Source organism: Parus major, chromosome 1 (assembly GCF_001522545.3).
Source record: "Parus major isolate Abel chromosome 1, Parus_major1.1, whole genome shotgun sequence".
In the NCBI taxonomy this organism is placed as follows: domain Eukaryota; kingdom Metazoa; phylum Chordata; class Aves; order Passeriformes; family Paridae; genus Parus; species Parus major.
This window is the reverse complement of record NC_031768.1, coordinates 72,894,268-72,912,172: the sequence shown is the minus strand read 5'-3', so window position 1 is coordinate 72,912,172 and position 17,905 is coordinate 72,894,268. Positions and strand designations below refer to the sequence as shown.

The 17,905-nt window shown below is 36.0% G+C and overlaps 1 protein-coding gene across 1 annotated transcript in view; it reads right to left on the bottom strand.

Moving 5' to 3' along the window:
- Positions 1-17,905, bottom strand: part of CWF19L2 (CWF19 like cell cycle control factor 2) — a 61,725-nt gene that overhangs the window by 30,151 nt on the left and 13,669 nt on the right. Inside the window, exons 4-10 of the mRNA XM_015640786.1 lie at positions 17,271-17,378; positions 15,762-15,881; positions 14,535-14,628; positions 13,269-13,384; positions 12,260-12,987; positions 6,154-6,247; positions 3,197-3,286 (exon numbers count right to left, since the gene is read on the bottom strand). Of these exons, the coding sequence (XP_015496272.1) occupies positions 3,197-3,286; positions 6,154-6,247; positions 12,260-12,987; positions 13,269-13,384; positions 14,535-14,628; positions 15,762-15,881; positions 17,271-17,378 (1,350 nt within the window). The remainder of the gene's footprint in view (positions 1-3,196; positions 3,287-6,153; positions 6,248-12,259; positions 12,988-13,268; positions 13,385-14,534; positions 14,629-15,761; positions 15,882-17,270; positions 17,379-17,905) is intronic.

The window sequence follows — 17,905 nt, the reverse complement described above, 5'->3', positions numbered from 1 at the left end:
TCAGAACTCTCTTCTTTTAAATAATCAGTGACACCATACCCTACCATGTTATTCTGCTTAAAGTACCACCTTCCAGCATTCATTCAATTTTGTATTGATTTTGTCTTTCAAATGCAATTCATCATTATTGAAAACCATCTCTAGCATTTACTCAGCAGAGACTACTTTCTGTTTCCTGCATACTAATTATGTTCTATGGAATACAGAAAAAAGCTTAGGGTTGAGAAGCTTTTCTTCTAAGCCATATTTCATTTGGGACTGAAAACAGATTTAAAAGATGCATATTCTTATACCATATTCATCCACCACTATGGTGTTGGACTAGATGCTCATGGTAAGTCCCTTCCAAAGGATATATTCTATATTCTGCCTCTTCCTCATTTAAATTTTTACTTTCCAATTCTTGTAGTAGCAAAACCCACTCTAAATTATGTGCCTCAAAGGAGTACTAATGTTCCAGATATAGTTTGTTCAATAAAAATACCAAATAAAAGTACAAATTACATCAGTTGTGACTGGTACTGACAATGCCAGAGGTGACATCCTCATAACCAATGTAATAAAATCTCGAGTTGTGTAGAACCTTCAGAACAGACACACAAACTGTATTTAAGAAGTAAACTATGAACACATGGAAGTTGTTTTCTAAATGCTGAAGCCTCCACAATTTTCTGCTGTCTCCTTTCATTCAATAGGTATAATTTTTATCACCTATCCCAACTCAGAAATCCTATGATACAACAGCCTTCTCTTTACAGTTTCACTAGGACTCAAAAGTGCAGCCTTGAATTCTCAAAATGCCCAAGACAAATTAGACAATGAGCATCTGAAAATAAGCATCATTTCATCCTACCCCAAATGAAATCAAAACATTTTTTATTTCCATAGACCCTGAAGGTTGTCTCCTGCTCAAACTTACGTGCTTGCTCAAACAAGCACAATCTAAATGTGGCCCAAGCATTTAAGTACAATATGCATTAATACCCCAAATTCCAATAACAGATAATTTAACTGTATTCATACTAAAATGAATAGGGTTACATACTTCAGGCAAGCTAGAGTGAACAACAGAGGGGCTCTACCTAGCTGAAACTTGGTGAAATATATCAGCTGAGAAACACAACGTTTTTAAACTCCAATCAGTTTTTGACAACTGTACTTCACAACCACGTTTTTGAGACTGCTTGGGATAGAATTCTTGTCTAAGTCAAAAAAATTACAAAACTAGTCACTAAGTCACACTATAAAAGCTGCATTTTCCTCTACTTTCACTTACAAACAAAATAAAATTATATAATATTAAAATGGCATTTAAGCTAGCACTTTATACTCCCTTTAGTCCATAGTTTCTTGATCACTTTAAGGCAGAATAAAACAGCACCTCTATCAGAAGAATTGATCCTATCCTCTGTACGAACCCCAGCCATTCATACACCCCTTATACTAGCGTAAGTCATCACTCAGTCACGCAGGGAACAGAATTGGGAAATTGATCCATGTCCAATTAATTAAGGAAAAAAACTTCCTAGGGAGATGCATTCAAAATTGCCTTCACTACTTCCTGATTTATCTCCCCAGTTCTCACAACAGAAATTGAAATAAGGCAAAGGCACATTTTAGGACTTCCCAGCATGACATTGGCCATGCTGCTCCACAGAAGCAGCAACAGACCTGCCTGAAACAAAATGCTTCATGCCTGTTATTGGAAATGGAGGCAAAGCTATCAAACTTTGGGATCAATAAGATATCCATTTGGAAAATCATTTCTGTGGAAACTGCTCCAGGTACCTCACTTGCAATACACCTGGCTGAAGTGGCTGAGGCTGGTGCTTGGGTGGGGTATGCCACAGAAAGGCTGAGTCATGCAGAGACAAACACACCTTCACAAATCAGCTTCCCTTGTGCTATGGGATGGTTTCTGAATAACTGGGCTGTTGAGACACACAGTGTGACATAACTGGCCCTTGATACACAGGAGTACCAAACACATCCTGCTTGTGTCCCAGTAGTCAAAACCAATTCAAAGCTCTAAAACCAGTAAGGCTACCCTGGCAACAAAAAGACAGGGCCTAGGACTGAGCAACTGTCAGCTTAGACTCATCCTCAAACACCAGCTAATACAGGAAAGAAAAAGCCAGGAAAGAGGCACAGGCAAGGCACGTTCATAAATATTACATTAGGTATTTTTGCAATGACTGTTAGCTGTAAAAAATGCTTTAATTAAAAAAATAACATAAAAATCAGACTTATGGTTAAGAGCAGGCCTGACAAAAATTGTTATTTTTAACTCAGTAACTAAGGAATAGGTGTCCACCAACATTTCTGAGGCCCACCCACAACACTCTCTTTACTTCCCAATTTTAAAAGCTGAATGATTTTTTTCCTGTGTAATTGCAAAAGTCCAGTCTGCTTTATTTAGTTTTTTTTTTTACATATATGAAAAATATGCCAAAGAACTGCACTGCAATGAAGCAGAGTCTACCTACACAGAGCTTTTGTAATTTTAAATCCTTGTGAATTCAGGGTGTGAGACTTAAATACTATTGTCACAAGGCAGTCAGCAGAGACTACACATTATAATTCAGTTTAGTTCATCTTCTAAAGACTGGACAAATACTAGTTGGTGCAGGAGGTCTAACATTAAATCTTTTCAGACAAAAAAAAGTTAGTGGCTTTTCAAACTCAACTCACTAGAAGCTGAATTTTCACTGTGGAACTGGGATCAAATGGAGCAAGAACATTAGTTTTTGCCTGAAAGTTACCTCTCCATCATGAGGAAAGAGCTCCTAACTTAAGACATTAACCCTGTTTCCTTATATTAGTGTTGGTACAGAAGCTTTCTCACATTTCTTAAATACCACCCTTCAAAAGGAATAACATTTAAAGTGCCAGTTTCATCAGAGACAACAGTTATGTAACAGCCAGCACAGATAAGTTTCATTCTTAATAAAACATGTATTTCCTTGCTAAGGAAATATTATGAGTAAAAAAAAAAAAAAAAACCCATTGGATTTGCTAAAGTACCATGGAGAAAGTTTTGTTTACCAACAAAAAGTACAATTCAATTTGGACAGTCACTCACCTGAGGTCCCACTTTCTAATGTTTCTAAGTACATCTGATGTTCTCTAATTCAGCTGCTACCTCTATCATACCATTGTGCTAATGCAAAGAAAAGAAATATATTTTTCCACTTACATCTCTGCCAGCCTTTGCAGGAATCTGTCCTTGAGTCTCTCTCAACTTGCGAGCATTGTCAAGTTCTGCTTGAAGTTCTGAAGCTAAATCCTTCAAAGAAAGTGATAATACTCCATTAGTTTAACTATCTTAAACTTTTAAGATATTTTCTTATTGAAATGAACTGTTAATTTCATTTTTTGTGTGTTTTGATATAATATTTTAAACTTTAATGACACAAAAGACTAAAGAAAACACGTCAATACAATTCACACAACTCTTTATAGGATATAACATGAAAAAAAAATCTTCAGAATAGAGGCATCTGAAGTATAGGAACAAGTATTGCCATAAAAAGACCAGAAAACATACTCTTAATCATTATTAAGTTCTACTAATAAATGCTTCTTATACCTAAGCATAGATATTACTCTATGTATAGGAAGTTAAATAAGGAAGCCTGAACACATCATATTCTTTTTTTTCCCTTGTACACACACACACACATACACACCTTTACACACATACATCAGCTCTATGGGTCTAGGGAAACATCTCTCAGAAATTTTTGCTATGAAGTTTCACATCTCTCTGTCATATCCAACTTCTGCACTTCAGACCTCATTTTGAGAATTAAAAATGCACATGAGATAGAAAAAAAGATTTGTTTATAGGCTTGTGAAAATTAGTTTTGATGGTCCTGTTCCCTTATTCATCTGCCTATTAACTAAATACAAGTATTTTAGAGTATATTGGATTGCTAGGAATTGACAGCCTATCAACTTTTAAATAATAGAACCATTTATACTCTAACCCCTCTGCCAGTTTCATTGACTGGACTCCAACTATTGTGCCCATATTGCCACCCCAAAATGAAGTCATTTGACCAACATCAGGGAGCAAATCAGTAGCAAAAATAGATTCAGAATTCATTTGGCCCACATGGCCAACCTCAAGCTCCAGCCACCAGGATATGCTGTTACATAACCATCTGTTCTGATGTGTGGGAATGAACTTGCTTAAACAAGCTGCATTTTCAATTTAATTAGAGAAAGACCATGAAAAATATTTAAAATGCCACAAGGCTATTATATATTATACATATTGTATTAGCTGTTTTACTAATTAAAATGTTGTTGTTTGGTTTTAGTTCAGTTTTTTTTTTTTAAACTAGGTTGATTCAAAGTGCATGTATAGAAAACTGTATATGTAAAAATAATAATAAAATTGTAGTACTGGTTTCTGCAACATTATTTGGGTCAATGCAAAACAAAACAATAGACAATTCAATGAATTACACTTTCCACAAAGAATACATATATATTTTTCATCAAATCACTTGCATTCAGTTCCTATCAGGTTGAAAAGAAAAGGACCAGATTTTGCCCAAAGTTTTATTTAGGCAGTGCTACTGAAGCTGAGCAGTATCAGAAAAAAAAGTTTACAAATTTTTGCTGCCTTCCATCAGTCTTTGGAAAACCTTTCCCTCCCCAGTACCTTAACAACTAGTGTATAGATAGCTTACACTAAACCTGTTCCTCAGAAACCTATCATATAATTACTTATATTTTCCTCACTAGTGTATGTTTTTATAATTAACTAGGAAAACCAGAGATTAACATATGGACACATCTATTTAAATCATTAACACTATACCTTAGCAGGAAATAAATTGCTTCAAGTTACTTTTAATTCACCTTTGAAATTAATAATGTTTAAAATGGACAGGATTTCTAGATAAGGTATTGCTGTTCAGTTGTTTAAAGCTACATATACATATCAGTGTCTAAAGTCTGTGGAAAAATAATTCATAACATAAAATTGGTTTGAAAAGAAAATATTTAGAAAATGGGCACTTCGTACTGACAAAATTTGAACCATCTGATAGGGGCTTTAACAACACCACGTCCTAGTCCAGCAATAATAATAAAACATATTTAAACTTTCCACAAATCAAATAATCAATACATCTTGAGATATATTAATTTACCACTTGGAGACATAACATGTTTAATATATTACTATAGACAAATATTTTATTTATTATTTCTTAAAGATGCAGATTTTGGTGCAAATATTGTGTCACAAGAGAAAAACTAAACAGGTGCAATAAAAATTAATTTTCAAAAATAAATACAAAAGCCCCCAGTGATAGCATTTGCTTCTAAGAAATACAAAAATAGCTCCTTAAGAGCAGCTATTCAGAGCCAAGCACTTGAAAAACACAGCTTAATAACTAACAGATTCTGACCTTGTTATAACTGAAACTTCCAGATAGTACTACTGAACGGAATTAACTTACTATAACCGTGCTTAATGTAATAAATAAAATACATCAACTTCCACATTTAGTGTTGTACAAGAGTGAAATTCTTGTTCCTCCAGGTAGCTGGCTGAAACAAGCTACGTTAAATGTGCAGCTGCTTCTCCCAGCTCCACAGACCAACCTCAGTCAGGGCAGGACCACAAAGCATTCCTCAGCTGTTCCCATTGCAGAGCTGGCTGCAATGGCATATGCTGTTCCTTTCAGTTTTACAATTTCTGTATCATTATTAATAAGCCTGGTTATACAGCAGAGCTATGGACTACAAGCACCTACTTGTGACAAAGCTGATGAAATAAGTAAAGCTCCAGAGACTGTTTACCTTGGAACAAAGACAGGGAGCTTTGTAGTTTTCACCTGCTCCCTTTTTTATAAAAAGACAAGAAATACTTGCAGAGTATTTAGAGAAGAACTGGTTTTAGATATGCTGCTTCTCCTAAAAAGCCTGGGGTCCTGAATACTGTAATCTATGAACTATTGTGTTTAATCAGAAATTACTGTAAATGCAGTATCTGCAAATACCAAATTTTGCAAGTCTTTATTTGCTTGAATCAATAGCCTTTATATATATAAAAAAAACCCCCCGAACAATTAAATCACTGTGAGCTTTGGAGGAAAATTGCAGTAAATCATGACAGTTTTTCACAGCCATTACCGTGTCTCCCATGAGTTCTGCTTTCACAATCCTCGCTCCCAGTCTGTTCATCTCCTCTTCACTAAGGACCCGAGGCGGCTCATCCTTTGATGATCTGTAAAACACCAGCTACACTAAAGCCACAGAAAAACAGTGCAGTATTCACTTGTGTAATTAAGTATGATAAGCCTACTATACTTGTACATATGCTTCTATTGGCAAAATCATTGAAAACTACATATTATAAAAATGTATTTGCAGGCAGAAGTGGCTACAGACTCTGAAACCAAGAAGCTTGAATAAAATTTTTATGAGATTTATTTCCTTTTAGTTTTGAGATCAGCTCAAATGAAAAGCACAATCTATGAACATTTTCCCAGCATGAAAAAACAGTCAAGAGTCAGTAGTGGGTATAGTCAAGAAAAAAACAAGGGAAAGAAACACAGAAAGTTATTTTAATACAATCAAATTCTTCTTTCTGACTTTGGCCATGCTTTTACTTCTCAGTTTCTGCAAAGTCACCCATTCTGAGTTATTCTGTTTGTAAAATGGCCTTCCACCTCTTGAAAATTACTTATTTCCCCATATTTATCTGCTCACAGTACAGTCTTTGCATCTGTATATGTTATGGCTGATACAGTAGAGTTTCCATGGAAAATTAACTGGTACCATTTTAAAATATGAAGTCCCACTAGAGAAACCACAGCTGGTAATAAGGAGTATTGTACCTTAATGTTAATATTAAAAACAGCATAAGATTTTTTATGATATTTATTAAACAAGGACTCCAAGAAATAATGCAAAGAGGCATCAAGTAAGTTTGGCTTTTGTTCTCTGACCCTAGGAAAGACTAAAAAAAATTAAATCTAAAAGTAAAATATCCAACACAAAAGATACATGAGTACAGTTATGATACTGGTTTCTGCTGTTAGAGAGAGAATTCATTCACTAACTGATGGTTAAACCCTGTAGGATTTGAAGAATGGGAAATCTTTGAAGATGGTGTCCTCTTTTAGCACCAGATCTCCCCAGTCCTGAGAAAATTACTGAAGTTGCTTTTCTTCATTTTCAAGATGCGCAATCCAAACCCCCAAAACTCAGCAGAATTTACTTTAATTTCACCAGAAACAAAACATTCAAATATCAAGTTCCCACTTTTCCTTAAGTTGTATCCTCCAAAGCAAGGCAGACTACTTCAGAAAAGGGAACAAAACGTGTTTATTAATTCATATATGCTTTTTTTAAGTGGCACTAGTGCTTGAATCACTGTCTGAGTTTTTTTGAGACTCGGGATATTGTTTTGATTTGCTTTTTATCTTCTCTCAAATTAAACTCTGAATCAGTCACATTATTAAGTGCGACTTCCAGCAAACACTAGATGATGGACTCTTCCTCTGGGGACATCCCTTGGACATCCAATCAGCACTTTTAATTAACCTGTGTCATAACTGTCCAATACACTTTGATTTATAGGCTGAAGAAACTTCCTCTGTGCTTTAGAAAAGATAAAATTTAAAAGCTGTACTTTCAGCATGAGAGATGAGGAACTGAACCAGCAACACCTATTAATTCAAGCCTTCACCTCAAAGATTTACTTTTGTGACTGACAACACTACCAAAAGAGTACATGTATTACAAGTCTTGAAACTTCAAGAAGAAAAAGAAAGCAGCAGCTTATAAATTACTCTCAACAGGTATCTACTGCACATATCCAAACCTGAAATGTTCCAAAAGTTTTCTACAAAATACAATGAAATAAAAAAACAAACCAAAACAAAACAAAACAAAAAAACCTCTGACTGAAAGAAACAGGAAGACAGTTATTCACTGTTTCAAAACACACAGAATCTTGGGAGTTAAGAAGTTGTCTCAGAAGAACTTGGAAGTAAGTTATGTCACTAAGCAGAGGCTTTATGGTTTTGCAGGCCTAAGTAATCCCCACTTTACTAATGAGTCAGGTTAGTAATTTCATTGGCTAAGAAATATGATTAAAATATCAAAGAAGATGCACAATTGGGTTTAACAGCACCAGAACAGAAAACACATTCAAAAGAAAATATTAGCTAAACAGTTTCTACATCTAGTTCTCTTCTGTGAGGAAAAGAATTATCTTTTCTATCATCGTAATTGAATTCTTTGAACTTGAGCAAGTAAACCACTTCCGCACACAATCTCATTTCCCAAAATTTGCAGCTTTGTCCAGTCACAATTACCATAGCACTTAGTAAATGTGGCAGTTAAAAATCTTAACTGCTTTTGTACCTGCAACTAAAAAAAGTGAATCACCATTATCTCACAAAAACAACAAAAAAAAAAAACAACAACAAAAATAAAAAACCAAACAGAAAGAGTAGCTGTTTCTTTGAAGAAAACAATACTGAGGCAATGGTATCACAAACTCCTCAATGATTCCATGTACTACTAGGTGTGGCTGGATGGGATGGAATTTATTTTTTCCACAGCAATGCAGTGGTGCATTTCCCCCCACACTGTGCCTAGCTCTCCCCTTCCCAGGCCATCCTGCAACCCCAGGGATTCTCGTTATGCTTTGGCATTTGTGGACCAATGAAGTATTCCTTGACTGTAGCAGGAACTCTTGCCAGGCTAAGGTGGGAGCACACTGTCCACACCTGGAACTCCTGGTGTCTGCCACAGTGGGGAACTAAGGCAGAAATACTCAGTCAGCCCCTGGCAGCCTCTGATCATTACTCACCTGAACCATAGCCTGAGTGGAACAGTACCATTGCTCCTGGAATTTTCAGAATTCCAGTGACTGAGATGGACTGTGGCCAGGATGTAAGTTTACTGATGACTGCAGCACAGCACATTGCAACCTCACAAACAGCAGTGCTGTGTGAGGCCCTCTGAGCCCTCCTGGACCACAGTGGGCTCTGCCAGCACTACACTGAGTAGGACACCTCCCAGAACTCACCAGCTCCCCAGTCTGCAAAGATTAGAGCACCATAATAGAATGCTGAAAAGGGGACCAGGGCTGAAACTCTCCACTCCTTGAGGCTCAGCTCCTGCTTGTTGATAAATTCCAATACATTTGAAGTATTTCACTGAACTCAAGAGGAACCCTTAGCAGGCATTTTTTATATATTCACAGATATATATTTTTATACATTTATACACTTTTATCCTTATATACAGAGATGTATATATCCCTATGTATAGATCTCTTTTTGTCCATGTGCATGCATGTGTGAATTAAGATACCATACAGCAAGTAGAGTATGAATGTTGCAATCTCAGATCTGTAATTGTCACTGTTAGGACTGTAATCAATCCTACTGACTCATAACTATATAAATGTTAAATTAGTCAATAATTAAGTACTGCTAAAATCTTGTGATTCATCTTAAAACTGTAAATATGTTCAGACTGCTGCTATATCAGAAGCCAAGTAAAAATTTCACCTGTGGTGAACTGATACTTTTACAGCATCATACTAAGATCACTTCTTGCTGATATCTTGGACAGTGGCTCTTCAGGTGATCCTAATTAATTACAGATGTAATCCTTGACATGTAAACCATTGATCAAGTCTGAAACAAAAATTGGACCTAGCCATACCTAAGCTCCATCAGGTGTTTAGACAGCAAGGGTCTGCTCAGCACCTTGTGACTCAATGGAAGTGTCCCCCTAACCCTTTTGTGTCTTCAGACTCTGTGTAAAACATTCTAAATCAATTTTAACTCAGTTTTCCTTTATATATTTTCATTCATGCAGTAAATAATAGAGTGAAGCCTACCTCTAAATTTAGTCTTTATGACTTTTATAGATTTATATTAAAATTATATTATTTTTGCTAATACCTTAGATGGTGAGTTTTTGAGCAACCCTAAACCACTCATTAGTTAGTGACCAGCAGCCCCTCTGGCGCTGTGCTTTAGGTGTCTCTGGAGACAGTGCTGATAAAACACCCATGTTTTGGCTGCTGCTGAACAGTGCTTACACAGCCTCAAGGCTTTCTCTGGTTCTTACTATGCACTGTGCACCCCCAGAAAGCAGGCTGGAATGAGCAGAGGCTTTGGGAGGGGTCACAGCAAGGACAGCCAAACTGGCCAAAGGGCTATTTCATGCTACATAATGTCATGCCCAACAAAAAAAGCCTGGAGAGAGCAGTCTTTCCAAAGTAGCTGCTGATCAAAAACTGCTTGGGAATGGGTCTGCTCATGAGAGGTGGTGAGGGACTGACTGCCTTTGCATCACATGTTGTTGTCCCTTTCCTTCACTCATTAAATTGCCTTTATCCAATAATGAGTTTTTCTCCCCTCTGCTCTTCTGGTTTCCCCCTGCAGGAGTGAGAACGAGCAAGCAGCTGGGATGTGCTTAGCTGCTGGGGTCAACACACCACACACACAAAGCAACAAGCAGCTCCACACCTTCCACCCCATCCCACAAAGGAAGGCAGGAAACAACTGTGGACTGTGCAGGCCTTGTACCTGAACAAAGTCATGAGCAAACCAGGACTCAACAGATAAGGAAGCCCCATAGGCTTCACTTCAGACACTCCATAGATCATTCTAACCAGAAGTTTACAAAGCACATTTAATTGGTAAACGTCAGGCATTTCAGTGCAATAACTATCGGGACAATATGTAGAAGAAAAAGGATCATTAAATTTGAATGTCTAATGTCTCATACATCACAGGTTTAATGCTACCAGAGTAACTAAAACAACTGTAAAAATATACTTCTCATTTTCCAGCAAAATAGCACCTAGGTAAACAATAAATTAAACAATAAAATAAGACATGACAAACACTTATGAATGAGACATAGTGTTTACAAAATAGTCATGCCAGAATGTGGAACTACTCCTGCCATGACTTGTACTCAAGCTCATGCTTTAAAAAATAGAAACACAGTAAGTGAACATCATGCAAATAATTTATATTTTTTTCTATAAATGAAAATTCAAATTTCATTGGCTTCTATCAAATTATAGCAAGTAAAATCTGGAAAAAATACCCAACATACAAAACAAAAAGAACTGTGTAGACTAAGGTGCCTGTTTCTGGTTAGTCATACAGTAGTCTCATACAGTACTCCTTAATGTACACTGTTTCTTTGGAAATACACTATGAGGTAAGTACTACATATATAATATGTATATATATTTATATATATATATACATATAGAAATAATAATAAATACTTCATAAGCCTGCTATAAGAAGTTTTTTCTGCAAATAAGTGACATAAACACATAAGAAAGAAGGATTCATATTTGATCATATTTCATTAAATGTTTTTTTCAACCAAATTGTACCATTCTTCTTATATACTCCAACCAAGAACATTCACTTGTTCAGCTTTCCCAAGCAATTAAATAAAATCACCCTGATTCTAAAATACTTTTGCACATGCCTACTGGAAAGATCTGAAAGAAAGGATTCATAGTAACAACCACACTAGTCAAATCACTGGAAGAACCAGCAAGCTTCTAATACTGGAGAACAGGAGTCCATGAGCAGAGCAAAAGGTCAGTTCTCTACAACTTACTTGTCTGACCACCTCTCCTTACTATTCTCTGTTGTCTCTCTCTAAAGTAAGTTATGAAAAACTAAATTCCTGCTGCCTATTAAGTTTGTGTTTCCCATTCCTATTAATGCTTCCTCTTCACCACAGAAAACACACTTTCTATTAAATACCTTCTACTATTTTTCATATGCTACTATTTTATCACATGAACTCATCTCACAAGTGGCAAACCTATCCCTGCTGTATTAATTATTTCAGTTTTTAGTCAGCATTTTCTAACGTTTCAAGATTATATTTTATAAATTCAATGACTGTTAAGATATTTTGCAGGGGTTTTTTTTGCCTAAGAGGCCAATTTTACTGCAGTTTGAACTAACATTAGAAAGAAGCAGAAAATAACCTGCCATTAGCAATTCTCAAATGTGCTGAGGAGACAGATCCGGTAGGGGATGTTCACTACTTCTGCTTAAGTTACTTTTTCTAGCTGCCCTTAGCCGGAGGCTAAGACTCCTCCTCCCAACTAAAGAGATTTGATATAATCAGTGCTTATATTGTCAAAAAGGAGATAGAGCTTTTGTTATATTTTGCCATGAAAAATACAGCAAATAAAAACCAAGTAAAGATGTTCATAAAATACCTAGAGGATGATTTATTGTCAGATAAAATCTCTTTCTTCTCAGGGGTATCGCCCGCATGCTCCTGTTGCAACTTCTCTTTTTCATCACCCGGAGTTCTTTTCCAACTTTTGCCATCAATTTGCTCCCTAGTACCTGATGATTTTTGATCAGATTTTAATTTCTCATTGCTTTCTTCTTTGTGTGCTTTGGTCCACAGTGCAGTATCCTCACCAGGTTTCTGGAAACGGCTGCTCAAAGAGCTATGAGCTGAGTCCTCCTTGGAACAGGTCTGCTTAAACTTGGAGTCCCTGGGCGCACTGTAAGACGTTAAATCATCCTCAGAGGGTTTCAAAAATTTGTGCTTCAAGTTGCTTAGAGATGAACTCTTTTCCTGATTTTGTTTTTCACTGGAGTACTTTTCTGCTTTGGAGCTGTAGCCACCTAATACTGAGTCCATGTTACTGCGTCTACATTCCTGGTCTGCTCTTGACACATCTCTTCTGTAACCCTTGTCTTCCTGCGCCCACCCCTTGCCATATTTTTCCCTGGAATAGCCCCCAAACGTGTGTCTGTTTCTATCATCTTCATCTCGTGTCACCCTTTCAACATGCTGTACTTTCTTGTCTTTCTTCTCTTCCTCACTTTCTGAATAGTCAGTCCTCTTCCATCTTCCACTCCTGTGATAATTTTCTTTTTTGGATGCAGCTTTTTCAGCTTCTTCTAATCGTGACTGAAATACCTCCACGGACTAGAAGAAAGAACAAAAAAGTCATACTACTTTTAAGGCCATAGGGTATTGTGTAAGTATTTTAAATTTGCTATAAGATCCCACATATTAAAAACATTTAACACGAAAAAAATATAAAGGGCTGGGTAGCTTTAGACCCTTCATCACTTGAGAGATGTGTCAAAGGCTGTTTATTCCTGCTTCTTTACACATCTTACACATTAAGTACTTGTGCCTTTATATGAAAGTAATCTTTTCCAAGCATCTATTAGCATGAAGAAAATGTAACTGAAAATCCTTACCCCGTATCTCTCAGCTACAATTTCCTCAAAATTTCGCTTCTCTCTTTCAGCCTGCTCCTTCATCCTTTGGTATGATTTTCGCAGCCAACTTAGTCCAGCATCTTCTACCACTGTAACTAAAGCAGAAAGCAATGAGAGGTTGTAGTTTTACATCTCAAGTAATTATTCCTATTTAACCTTATTTTGTATGTGACATTAAAGCTTCACTTAAACTTATTGTAAAAATTGAAGGAGTTCAAAACAAAAACAGAATTCATATACAAATATAATTACATATTTTCATTAGTTAATGCTACTTCTACCTCAGCATTACCACTCATTTAATTTAAGCTTCTCTAGTTTATCATAAGCAGTGTCCAAGACAGGAGTGGCATATGTGAAGTTGCTGAGTTTCTTTAGTACATTAAAGAACCTTCCTGTTGTTCCCACATTCTGTTTCCATTCTTGGGCATACTCCTTACACACAAACAAGTGAATTCCCTTTCTCAAAAACTGAATTGAGAAATCCACTGCTTCCCATGTAAGAAGCTAGCAGTGGTCTTAACATTCTGAGTACACACTGATGCCTGTCAGCTCTTACAGATCTCTGATCTCTGTGACTCCTAAAAGTGGGCATGAGGCTAATGGTTTCTGCGACAGATTGTCCACAGGGAAAGGCTCTCAAAAAGCTCAGACCCCACTCTTCTCTGTTGACAGAATACAAGGACCATTCTCACCATACAATAAATTTTTCATGACATTATGAGAAAGGTTTTTATTACTGTGTTTGCTTGAAATGGGCAGGATAACCCTGGGTTAAGGAAATAAGTGAAAAGGCTACAGAAATACTATTTTTCACAAACTGCATCTGTAATGTACTTCATTTTGACATGACTCAGACTCTGTGGGTGAAAACTTTAAAACTGTAATTTGTGCAATGAAATGAAAGGAATCAAATGAGTTGACAACAATTTATCTTGTCTTGATTAAATCATTATTTTATTTAATTAGTTCAAAATGGAGAATTTCTGTAAGGATACTGAAGGTCAAACCACTCAAGATTAAAACCCAGTGAAAAGAAATTCTGCAAAACAACATACTATGATATTAACCCAATATTCACAATGGAATTTTCATCCAAATTTTACTTTATTGCATATATTGATAATAATATATACATATTATTTATAATCCTGTTACAACGACATTAGGAGTAATTTGTTAGAAACACAAAGTCCAGAAATTGGAGACGGAAATTTAAGATTATTAGTAAAAGTTGCTCTTTACCTTTCTTAACTGAACCTTCTTCATCCTTCTCTGGCGGCAAACCAGTACCACCATCTTTCCAATAGGGATTGAGTTCTCTCTCAGACAGCATGGCCTAAAACAGAAATAATTTCAATGTGTGCATAGCATATGGTTTGTATTTTATAGAATATCTGATAAATTTTGAGAGACCTGTGTATGAAGTCTGTGTTATATTGTCAATTCATCACCACCACTTTCATGGTCTAAGCATCTGTTTTACACATTGTTTTGGGTACCAAAGAAAAAGCAGACACTGGTGTAGAAAACACAGGAGTACAAACCTGCATGGACAGCAAGTAGTTGGGTGGGAGGGTCTATAAAAATCATTCTTTTCTAAGATTAAGAATACATATAAACTGTCATTAACCATATAATAACTATGATGACATTCTGGTGATTTAGGATGTCCACATTAAATGATCCTCCAACAGCTCTGAAAAAACGTTCAGGAAAAAAAAATTGTGGAGAAAAAAAACTTTCAAAATATTAATCCCTTGTCAAAAGACTAACCAAGGCACTGCATACTGCACAAGAATAGTGATCCAAGTCAGTCTGGGTCCCAAACATAACACAGCTAACTGGGAAGCCTAATGGCAAGAAAGAGCCTGCTGCGAGATGTGAGGACAAAGAAATAGTTTCTAGTGATCCATCATTACGTTTTCAGATCAGACTACAGAGCATTTAACAAGATGAATGAACAAATGAAGGAGTCATCAACCGTAAGCAAAAAGAGTTAATTTAAGAACAGCAACCCTTTCTCCTGACAGACCCTGAGTCACACATGTGCTCACCAACAACTGAGACATGAAAGGCACAACTGCTCTGAGTTCTTTCTTAAGGAAACAACAAGCCTCAGTACCCTACACTTTAATACAGTAACTTTAAGTTTTTACCACACTAAACAATGGTGCACCTTTCACACACCACGGAGAAGGCCAGACAAATGGTCTACTTGCTACTAGCAGAACTTACAACTAACAAAAGTAGATTTCTCCTTACCTAGAAGACAGTTAAAAGGGTTTTCTCCACAAGCGTGATATATGAAAGCCTTCCATCCAAACAGACCAATTTAATTAAATTCATTATCACATCAGGCATTAGTTTTAATAATAATAAAGACTTACATATTTGAACCAATTCATTACTTTATTCATCACACAAAATTTAATAAAAGGCAGAAAAAATTAAGATATTAATTCCTCCTACCTGCTCAAGTTCTTGAGCTTTCTGTCGTTCCAACACTTTTTCTTTGTGTCTTTCACCTTTGACAGCTGCTACTGACGTTGTTTTCAATGACATGAAGTTTAAATTCATCCATTCTTCCCTCTTTAAAATAAACACAAAGAATCAGTATTCATAATTCCAACAAAAACATGGCTTATGTGCCAAACCAAAGTAGTGTAACTACTAACAAATGCTGCTGAAAATTAACAGTATAGGTTCTAGAAACATATATGAAATACTTCAATGAAAAGCAAATATGATTTTAAGAACCCTAATCTTCCATTGTTTTAATACTTAAATAAATTTCTTGTCTCCCTGTAATATGAAATACATATTTACAATGGTATTTAAGCCATTAGTAAACATGCAGACTGTACAGAGTGCTACTGTACATCTCATTTAGCTAATTCTAATCTCATGATCTCTTACATCTCCTCTAGTGTATATAAAATCTACAATCAGTATCTGAACACAGTTCATAGCTCAGATATCCAAGCACTAACTGCACCCTCAAACTCAAAAGTTATACATCTAAATTCTGCTAGAAAGAATAAATAAATAATAAGAAAGAATAAATAAATTCAGCTAGAAAACTACATTTACAAAACCTAAGCCAGACCAAGGAGATTTTTAAAGGACTAGACTAAAGAAAAGCAGCATATTAAAAGCCTAGATATATCTACAACCTTCATACAGGTAAAACCTGAAGCCTCAAAAGCAAGCAGTGATATATACATTGTAAGCAACTACTCTATAAAGGCAAGTATTTAGAGCAATTCTATAATTCTAGTATAGCAACCAAAATGACCAGATTACATCCATTTTGAAACATGTACTTGCAGAAGAATCTTCCTATCTTCCACATAGTTCAAGTCGTAGTTGTTGATCTGAACAGTATGTCACTTTGTCTCTATTATTTAAAATTTATGTTAGGCAACATGCCAGAGAATTTCAGAGGTAAAACACAACATTCCATTTCTCAAATCTCCTCCAAGAAAGAAGGAACTGAAAAATCATCTATCTTCAAGTGATCAGTAATATCTACGTCCACATCAGCAATGTGCATCCACAAATGTGGATGTGCACAGGACCTCTGGCAGTCATCTGGTCCAAACCCCCACTCATGCAGGGTCACCTAAGGCCAGCTGACAATTTAGTCAATTGTAGAACAGCCACCAAACTTATGAAGAAGTAACATGTCTAGTCAAGACCTTTAAGATGCTGTCTGCAGGAAAATCAAACTTGTAAGAGCCCCAAAACCAGACAGAAGGAATTGGTACTGGGCAACATTAAGAGTAGTGCCTCATTAAACACTAAGAACTATTAGGTAGAAAAGTCTTCCAATCAATGAAAAGTGGCATTTACTCAGCTAAACAAAGACATTTGTCTGTAAAACAGCTTTTGCTCAACAATCTTCAAAAGAGCTCCCAAGAAATCAAAGCATGTTTCACAAGATGAATTTATCTCTGGAGTAGCTGTGAGCCTGCCCACCTGCAGGGAAGGTTCCTTTGCAGCATCTGGTTGCTCGTTGACCTTCCAAGCCTCTTCTGTGTCATCTGACTGTGACACATTTGACTCAACCCATTCAACTGAAGATTCCTAAACAGAGAGTTTAATGTAAAGAATACAAGTAATACCTTAACACACTACTTAATAACATGCAGTACTTAGCAATTATATTGATAATCAAAATTAAAGCTGATTAGCATTACTAATATATTACTGTTTAATATATTAAAATACTGATAATAAAACCAGAATACTGATATTCCCATAGAAGATTGTTCCATCGTGATCAAAACATTTTACTTCATGAGCACACCACAGTGTGCAACACTAGCTCATACTGGCAGTTTATTTGCATAACTCTGCTAAAATTAAAACAGTCAGAATAAAAACAAAATCAAAACCAATTGGATTTATGGCATAAGAAAAACAAAATTTTAAAAAATCTAAATGCATTACTAAGTATGTTTCACATTTAAAAAGTTAGATCAGTTACACAGCACAATATAAAGCATGGTACAACATGCTATTGCCTGCTATTTTTGTACCCAGCTTCCTACACTTGCACTTGCAAACAGTGTACTGAGATTTTTCACTTGAATCCAAGAGGACTGCATTGA